We start from the raw sequence: 9,701 nt of genomic DNA on the forward strand, positions 1-9,701 counted from the left end.
GGCCTTTATAAGTAGTCATTCAGCCCATCAGGGGAATTAAGGATGAGCAATAAATAGAATCTTGCCAGTATTGCCCATAATCGGAGAACAAATCTACTAAACAGAACGGCCAGCCTGTGCCACACACCTCCCTCGGTGCCGGCTGCTCGCAGTGGGATGACATTTAACCTGTACAAAGGGCCATAAACTTTAACAGAGTAAAACATACCAGGTATCTTTCTCATTTTCTGCATTCAACCGGTTAGCCTCCTGTGCTTTCTCGGCCATCCATCGCGAGATTAGCTCCCGGTTTTCATCTGAGGTTTTCCGCAGTTTCTCCTCGAGAGCAGTGAAGGTGATCTGGAGGGCGTCGTATTCGTCCTTCAGCGTCTGGTTGGCTTGCTCCAGTTCCTGGAGCTTGTTCCGCAGCTCCTGGCACTCGCTACTCAGCTGCTGGATCTGCTTCTCATATTCCGTCATCCTTAAATGAAAGCACACATAGACTGGGCAGAATTACAGCTTACATCACGACGGTGCAACTAGCTTTAATGGAGAAGGCCAAGTAGGGAGGGAAGCAAGCTTCCGATCCCAAGAGCCACCACCCCATCTTCTTTACATCATTAGTCCATACAGTCATTGCACCCCCCCCCACCACCCCTCCCGGCAACATCAAAGGCTCAGACTGATCAGCATTTTGCTCTCCTCTGAATGGCGGTGGCGATGTTTCGGAGGTGAGGTCCCAGGACTGGCTGGTCTTTCACATCTCCTCCAATGCTTCAACTGATTAATTCAGCAAGCAGCTAAATCACAAAGAGCAGGAGGTCCTCTGATCAATTCCCCGTCACTGCCGAGTCTTTTTTTAATTTATTCATGCACGTGGGCGTCACTGGCAAGGTCAATATTTATTGCCTATCCCTAATTGCCCTTGAGAAGGCGGCGGTGAGCAGGCTTATACAACTGAGTGGCTTACTAGGCCGTCTCAGAGGGTAGTTAAGAGTCAACCACATTGCTGTGGGTCTGGAATCACATATAGGCCAGACCGTGTAAGGACGACAGATTTCCTTCCCTAAAGGGCATTAAAGATGTGTTTTTATGACAATCGGCAGTTTCATGGTACTAGCTTTTTTTTTAAATTCCAGATTTATTTAATTAATTGAATTTAAATTCCCCAGCTGCCGTGGTGGAACCTGAACTCATCTCTCCGAATCATTAGTCCAGGCCTCTGGATTACTGGGCCAGCAACATAACCCTCCGCTACCGTACCCGAGTTAGCTGATCTCAGGAGTGACAGCAACTGCAGTGCTAATGACTGGAGCTAACGGCCAAGACTGGGGAGGGCAATCATATCGAGCAGTCTTCCTGCTCCTGATCACTACTCAGCAAGCCCTGCTGTAAAGTAAATGCATGGATGCCGCAACATGACAAGACAGCCAAGCCTAATCCTGCTTGCGATGCTCAAATGGCATGCTGGCACTTACAATCCAATACAGGATAGACAAATATGAGAATCCAATAAAGGGGAAGGAAAAGTCTTGGAGTCCTTGCTGATTAGACTAGGCCTATATTCTCTAGAGTTTAGAAGAATGAGAGGTGATCTCATTGAAACATACATAATTCTTATGGGGCTTGACAGGGTAGATGCAGGGAAGACGTTTCCTCTGGCTGAGGAGTCGAGAACCAGGGGTCAGAGTCTTCGAATAAGGGGTCGGCCATTTATGATTGGGATGAGGAGAAACCTCTTCACTCAGAGGATAGTGAATCTCTGAAATTCTCTACATCAGAGAGCTGTGGAGGCTCAGTCGTTGAGCATATTCAAGATAGAGATCGATAGATTTTTGGATATTAAGGGAATCAAGGGATATAGGGATAGTGCAGGAAAGTGGAGTTGAGGTAGAAGATCAGTCATGATCTCATTGAATGGTGGAGTAGGCTCGAGGGGCCGAATGGCCTACTCCTGCTTCTAATTCTTATGTCCATATGATTGCCACTTACTTTACTTCATTTGCATGGATTTCTTTGTCCTTTTGCTGCAGTTGGCTATTGAGTTCAATCACATTCTGGGCAAGCTGAGGGAGGAACAAAAACATGGTGAAAAATCTCAGCACAGCTCAGAGTACAGTACAAGCCTCCCATACACCGAGGAGTTTAACCAACGCCCGTTCTAACCGGGGAAAGAGTCCCAGCGACAGCTACTTGGAACTTTTACAAGTGTCTTTAAAACGCCCTTATATGCATCATCTTCCTCTGTTTTGGATCAATCGGCTGACTATTTCCAATGTTGAATATTTTGGATTACAGCATGCAGACTTGGATAAAGAGAAATTCCATGGGAAGTGAGTACCAGAGAGAGCAAAACGATTCCAGATAGTCAGACGCTGAATGATTTACTTGCAGACCTGCTGTAAGGCTGCAAGGTTACTGTCGTATGTAATGTGTTTTTAGTTTCTCTTATTGAGTTTAGAATGCTCTTTGTTACATCCGTTCCAATATACAGGGGGCACCAAATATGTCAGCAGTCGTTGTTGGTGTGGCCAGAAAGGGGCCCCGAGCACAAGCAGACAATTAGAAGACGAAGCAATTTAAATAACAGGTAGCAGGCTCACTTTTAAATTGTTTGCACACAGAACAGAATTCAATGTTTTCTTTCACATACCCAATACTTAACAGATAAAACAGGCCACAGAGTGAGACACCCAGCACTCGTGACCAGAAAGGTCAGGCTTGATCCCTGGCTGGTGCTAAACAGCAGGTTTTCTAGAACTGGCCCAGAGTGCCCCTAGGTTTGGAGGGGGAGGGAGGGAGGAAACAACGCAGCTTCCCGCTCCTGCGACTCCCATTGGCAAGGTTGCGTCTGTTGGTTCTGAGCAAAGACAGGATGTGAGCTCCACTGTAATGCACCTCCCCTACACCCTATGGTTGAATGGCCCCTGGTATCGCTCAATATCTCAGCTCACACGGTTGAAATGCTGAAAGGACTCTTGGCACCTGCGGAAACGTAACCCCATCGGGGGTCAACACTGAAGAAGAAAGGCAACAGGGAATAGGAAACAAAAATAAAAGAGCCACGATCACAAGACCTGTATCATGTACACAAATTATGCAAATACGCCATGAGGCTTCCCCGCCAGAGAGTGGAGTGAGAGTTAGCTTGAATCTTGATACCACCAGGGCGAGGTACTAAAGGGTGACTGTTGGTGGAACTGTACCACAGCAAGGATCAGCCCCTTCAGGAGAGGAAGATAAACAAGGATAGTAATTTTCTCCCCAATTTGGAACCCTCCCATCTGAAATCTCGAGGAGCAATGATGGAGTTAAGTTCCACTGAATGAGGGTGTTCTGCACGGGGACAAGAGCAGGGAGCAACCATTCTACTTTTACCATGCTTTCCCCCATTGCTCAAATGGTCACAATACAGTAATACCATTTCACCACAAGAGAAACTCCAAGGGAGCTCTGCCCATCAGACAGCAATGAACCCTGTCATTTTCTGTTTTGACAATTATTCATTTCTCAAGAATTGTATACATTCTCTAAACTCTGGCATAAAATATCCTTTAAATCTGGAATAATCACAGACCAATGCAAATTTACAGCGAAGGGACTGTTTCCGCAGATCTTTCTGGGAGGTGCAAACAGGATGGAAGGACAATCAATGGCCCCCAGGCAGGAGCTAACAGCAGCGTAGGACTTGCGAGCAGGGTAACCCACGACAGGAGCCAACAGTGGGGGTAGGACAGGCGAACAGGGTAACCCCCAGCATAGGACAGGCGAACAGGGTAATCCATGAGAGGAGCCAACAGTAGAGTCGGACATGCGAACAGAGTAATCCATGACAGGAGCCAACAGTAGAGTAGGACATGCCAGCAAGGTAAGCCCCTAGGGTAGGAAAGGCGAGCCGCTTTTTGTTCCACACATACACACGCACCTCACCACGCTTCTTGTGGAGTTCGGTGAGCTCTTCCTGGTGACGGATCCGCATCTGGGCAACTTCATGCATTGTCGCGTTCCTCGCCCCATCGGAGGCTGGGCTGGAGTATCGGGGAAACCAATGAGAGAACGCAAACTTCAATTTGGGACAAAAAAAATTAAATGGAAGCACGATTCTAGCCATAGTAAGCTTTTCTCCCCTACCCTTGGAACACCCCGGTTTCCTGTTGGGGCACAGGTTCCAATGGGTGCTACATGCAGTTTCCCTATGGTACTTCGCCCAAGTGTTTTTTATTCACATATGAGCCAAGACAGTTAGTGCCAACAGTCTTTGACCAGGGGCAGTATCTCAACTTAACCCGATCCGTCCCCACCCTACATCCACAGAGATTCATTTCCCAGCAAGGGTCACCGAATAGCGGTAAGGAGCAGTAAACCTCTCCATTGTCTCCCAGTCAACCCAGGTGCATGTTGGGCAAGTGCAGGGCCCCACTATTGGCAGAGATCATCCAACTCGGCACCAGGGGTCAAATCAAACATCCTTCTATTCTCTCTGCTCAGCCACTCACCGGATAATTCTTGCCTGGCCAACAGGAGAGGTAGGTCATTTTAAAAATTCATCAGAATTACACTTAAGGTGATTTACTGCATTGGTTGATTTCTAGCAGGCCTAATCTGGAAGTGAAGAGTAACTGCAGGAGTCACCCAATGTTAGTTGGCCATTCTTGGTCAGAGGTCAGAGTGCTTTGACCCTCCTTAGACTGATTTATCCCCATTTAGAAACCAAGGTGAAGAGTGAGGTCCATGGTGCAGAACTATTCAGAACAGAAAGAGGAGCATGGTAGGCTAAAGATAAGAGCAACAGATAAGTTACACAACTGTTAAACACAATTCCTGTTTAGTCTCAACAACTTCCATTTATATAGCGCTTTTAACATAGGCAAACATCCCAAAGCACTTCACAGAAGCATAATCAGGCATAAAGTGACACCCAGCCAAAAAACGAGATAATGGACAGATGACCAAAAAGCTTCGTCAAAAAGGTAAGTTTTAAGGCGAGTTTTAAAGAAGTGGAAAAACGGAGAGGTTTCGGGAGGGAATGCCAGACCTTAGGGCCTAGAAGGCTGAAGCACAGCCACCAATGGCAGAGTGAAGGAATTGGGGGGATGCACAAGATGCCAAAAGTGGAGGAACACAGAGTTCTTGCAGTGCTGTTGGGCTGGAGAAGGTTACCGAGATAAGAAAGGACGAGGTCATGGAGGGATTTGAACACGAGAATGAGAATTTTTAAATCAAGGTGTTGGTGGATCGAGAACCAATGTAGGTCAGCAAGCACAGGGATGATGAGTGAGCGAGACTTGGTGCGGGTTAGGATATGGGCAGCAAAGTTTTGGATGAGCTCGAATTTATGGAAAATGGAAGATGGGAGGCTGGCAAGGAGAGCATTGGAATTGTCAAGTCTGGAGGTAATAAAAACATGGAGGAGCGTTACAGCAGCAGATATGCTGATGCAGGGGTGGAGATGGGCGATGTTGCAGAGGTGGGAGTAGTCGGTCTGGCGATGGAGTTACCTCAACAGGAACGGGAAGCAAACAGCAGCATCCAGAGTTGAGAACACAGTGCCTTAATCACAATCAGCAGCAGTTGAAAAACCATCTACAGTATTTCAATAGCACAGGGGAAGGCTATTTGGCCCATTGTGACTAGGTCAGTGCCAACTCTTTAACTGGAGTTATCTACTCTTTAACTGCTGGGGTTCGCCACGCCTTCTGCAGCAGCTTGTTGCTGGAACTTGTTCCTTCCCTGCAGCAGTTTCCCCTCTGAGGTCTGCACCCCTTCTGCAGCAGCTGCTCTCTCATCAGTTGGGCTTGGCTTCTCACCAGGTGACCATCCTCAACACTTTCCAACAAAGTAACTGCCACTGCAGAAAACCCAATCAACTCAGCCAATCACTATCCTTCTCTTCTTCGGCAGACTCCCAGATTCAAGGATGACTTGTTTTCACACTAAAATGAGTTCCAAGGTGACCGATGAGACCGATGCGGGATCTACAGTCTCTGTCACAGGTGGGGCAAATGGTGGTTGGAGGGACGGGTGGGTGGGTGGGGGGCTTGATTTGTTGTACGCTCCTTCCACTGTTTGTACTTGGCTTCCGCATGCTCCCGACGATGAGACTCGAAGTGTTCGGCGCCTTCCCAGATGCTTCTCCTCTTGGGCCAGGATTCCCAAGAGTCGGTGGGGACGTTACATTTTTTCAAGGAGGCTTTGAGGGTGTCCTTGAAGCGCTTTCTCTGCCCTCCTGGGACTCGCTTGCCGTGACATAGCTCGGAGTAGACTGCTTGTTTCGGGAGTCTAGTATCGGGCATGCGGACAATGTGGCCTGTCCATCGGAGCTGATTGAGCGTGGTCAATGCCTCGATGCTGGCCTGAGAGAGAATGCTGACGTTGGTGCGGCTATCCTGCCAATGAATTTGCAGAGGCAGCGTTGGTGGTACTTCTCCAGTGCTTTGAGGTGCCTACTGTACATAGTCCATACCTCTGAAGGATATAGGAGGGCGGGTATCACTACTGCTCTATAGACCATGAACTTGGTGTCAGGTTTGAGATCCTGGTCTTCGAACACTATTTTCCTCAGGCAACCAAAGACTGCACTGGCACACTGAAGGTGGTGTTGGACTTAGTCATCGACACAACGCTCAACACGCACCAGAAACTGAATTCCAACTCACTATGGTACGAACTAAACTAAACATGGAACAATGAGGAGCATTGCTGTACATCGGTACTTTTATGACATCCATGGGTTTTTGCTTGGGAAGTGGAGGACAAGAATGGCACCGACAAGGGAGAATTTCCATGACATTTAATCAGCAGCCTGCCTGCGTCACTTCTAATCACGATCTGGAGACCGCTGTCAGCGTGACATTGGCAACAACCTGGGAAAATGTCACCACTCTATAGGAAGGATGTCAAGGCCTTAGAGAGGGTGCAGAGGGGATTTACCAGAATGATACCATGGATGAAGGACTTCAGTTATGTGGAGAGTCTAGAGAAGCTAGGACTGTTTTCCTTAGAGCAGAGAAGGTTAAGAGGAGATTTAATAGATATGTTCAAAATGATGAAGGACTTTGATAATGTGATAGAGGACACATAATTGGCAAAAGAACCAGAGAGATGAGAATTCTTTTTTATGTAGTGGGTTGTTGTGATCTAGGATGCACTGCCTGAAAGGGCGATGGAAGCAGATTCAATAGTAACTTTCAAAAGGAAATTGGATTATATACATGAAAAGGAAAAATATGCAGGGCTATGGGGAAAGAGCAGGGGAGTGGGACCAATTGGATAGCTCTTTCAAAGAGCCGGCACAGGCACGATGGGCCAAATGATCTCTTCTGTGCTGAATGCATGATTCTCTCAGGGAGGGATGGTGCATGTCAAAGGGCGGCAAGGGAGGTGGAGGAGGAGGATGACGAACGTTATTTACTGACGCAAGCTGTCAGGGATTCTAAGCAGTCAGTCAGAGAGACAGTAAACAGGAAAGTAAGCACTCACACATGCTACGTACCTAATGTCGTGTCTGTTGTGAAGCTCATACTTCTCCCCCTGAAACCTCTCGGCTAGGACAGTTTGTAGGTCCGACTTCTCCAGAAGCTTATTGTCTGCAAAGACAAAATATTAAATGGTGAACACAAACAAAAAAAAACGCAAAATACTGCGGATGCCGTAAATCTAAAATAAAAACAGAAAGTGCTGGATACACTCCTACACCTCCCCTCCACAAGGCTCATCATCAGATAGGCAATCCTTCTAGGCTAAAACACTTCCTCTGTCACATTTCTCATCATCTCTCCATTCCCCTACTTTTCTCCTATTACATAGAAACTAGTCCATATTGGTGTTTATCCCCCACACGAGCAGTAAATCTAACAGCATATCCCTATCCTGTTCCCAAATCCTAAGCTGCAAATACTACATACTCTCCCTCGTGACCATGTTTGCACTGTATTGAATTAGATTCACCAGACTGTTTCCTACTCTTAACTTTTTCCCTGGATCTCAAAACAACAGAACTCACTTCAGGCATACGTCTTCCTACAGTCCACTGGCATTTAAAACAAGAGTTTCATCTCACCTAACCATAACTTCCTAATTTACCTGATCACTCTCTCCTCTCAACTTTACTAGTTCTGCACTGTAGGCTCGCCTCTCCACTGGTAACCTGGTGCCTTACACTGTGGACCATTGCCCCTCACCTGGTATCTTGTACTGTAGACCATTGCCCCTCACCTGGTGCCCTGTGGATCACTGCCCCTCAACAGGTGCCTTGTGGACCATTGCCCTTCACCAGGTGCCCTGTGGACCACTGCCCCTCACCTGGTGCCCTGTCCTGTGGACCACTGCCCCTCACCTGGTGCCCTGTCCTGTGGACCACTGCCCCTCACCTGGTGCCCTGTCCTGTGGACCATTGCCCCTCACCTGGTGTCCTGTCCTGTGGACCATTGCCCCTCACCTGGTGTCCTGTCCTGTGGACCACTGCCCCTCACCTGGTGCCCTGTCCTGTGGACCAATGCCCCTCACCTGGTGCCCTGTCCTGTGGACCATTGCCCCTCACCTGGTGTCCTGTCCTGTGGACCATTGCCCCTCACCTGGTGTCCTGTCCTGTGGACCACTGCCCCTCACCTGGTGTCCTGTCCTGTGGACCACTGCCCCTCACCTGGTGTCCTGTCCTGTGGACCACTGCCCCTCACCTGGTGTCCTGTCCTGTGGACCACTGCCCCTCACCTGGTGCTGTCCTGTGGACCACTGCCCCTCACCAGGTGCCCTGTGGACCATTGCCCCCCCACCTGGTGTCCAGAGCAGAAGCCCGGGGGTAAGGTCGGCTGTGGCTCCAGACTCGGGTGCATTAAAGTCGGCACAGAGCCGGACAGCCGCCGCCCCCCTCCCGGCCACAGAGAGGAGGCCCCCGCGGCGCCAGCTAGTCGCTCTAACCTGCCGGACTCAGCTGGGTTACTGTGGGCCCAGCACCCCGCGCTCCGCTCCAGTGCCGTGCCCGCCTCAAACTCACACGCCTGGATCAGCTCCTCGAAGGCCTGGCGCTGCAGGCGGTCGCGGAGCTGCAGCTGCTCGCTGATGTGCCGCCTCCAGCCCGCCCCTGCCGCCGCCATTTTCCCGCCGGTGCTCAGGGCGGCCCCGCGCCCTCTCTCTCTCACACACACGGGTCAGGGTCAGCCCGGTGCTGGTGCTGGTGCCGCTGACTCACACACTCCGCCGAGCAGCGGGATTTTGGTTTGCAGCCACTGATTCGCTGGGCACGAAAGCGGCACATGCGCAGAATGAAGCAACGGCCAGTGTCACGTTCCTGGCGCCGCCATGTTTGATAAAGGCATCAGTGCCCAGGCTGAGTCCAGTGCTCTTCCCCTTTCCTCACAGAATTACAGACCCTACAGCACAGAAGCAAGCCTAACTGCTCCATACCACTGTTTATACTCCACTCCAGCCTCCTCCCACTTTATTTGCCTCTTCCTCAGTTCACATTCCTCTCTGACCTTGTACCCCATGTCTGCATCAAGCAAGCCTCCCCTTAATTACATCAATGCGACCTCTTGAATAACTCCATGGGGCCACACTTCTCACCACTCTGCAAAGAATGGTCGTAAAGTCTCCATTTGGCTCTCTTATCTATGCCCCCTCATTCTGGAACTCCGCCCCAGTGTTGGTTGAGGGATAAATGTTGGCTTGGACATAGGGAGAACTCACCTATTCGTCTTCAAATAGTGTCATGGGATCATTTACGT

General features: G+C 49.4%; 1 protein-coding gene across 3 annotated transcripts in view; it reads right to left on the reverse strand.

Moving 5' to 3' along the window:
• atg16l1 (ATG16 autophagy related 16-like 1 (S. cerevisiae)) overlaps positions 1 to 9,204 on the reverse strand; it is a 51,528-nt gene extending 42,324 nt beyond the window's left edge. For 2 of the 3 annotated variants that reach the window (XM_070883326.1, XM_070883325.1), the window contains exons 1-5: positions 8,972 to 9,204; positions 7,472 to 7,565; positions 3,905 to 4,007; positions 1,972 to 2,045; positions 209 to 460 (exon numbers count right to left, since the gene is read on the reverse strand). In XM_070883326.1, the coding sequence (XP_070739427.1) occupies positions 209 to 460; positions 1,972 to 2,045; positions 3,905 to 4,007; positions 7,472 to 7,565; positions 8,972 to 9,071 (623 nt within the window). In that variant the 5' untranslated portion in view covers positions 9,072 to 9,204. Of the gene's footprint in view, positions 1 to 208; positions 461 to 1,971; positions 2,046 to 3,904; positions 4,008 to 7,471; positions 7,566 to 8,895 lie in introns of all 3 variants that reach the window. The other variant, XM_070883327.1, reaches the window with a different exon arrangement.
• Between the last annotated feature and the right edge of the window lie 497 nt (positions 9,205 to 9,701).

The sequence above is a fragment of the Pristiophorus japonicus genome, chromosome 6, assembly GCF_044704955.1.
Source record: "Pristiophorus japonicus isolate sPriJap1 chromosome 6, sPriJap1.hap1, whole genome shotgun sequence".
In the NCBI taxonomy this organism is placed as follows: Eukaryota; Metazoa; Chordata; class Chondrichthyes; family Pristiophoridae; genus Pristiophorus; species Pristiophorus japonicus.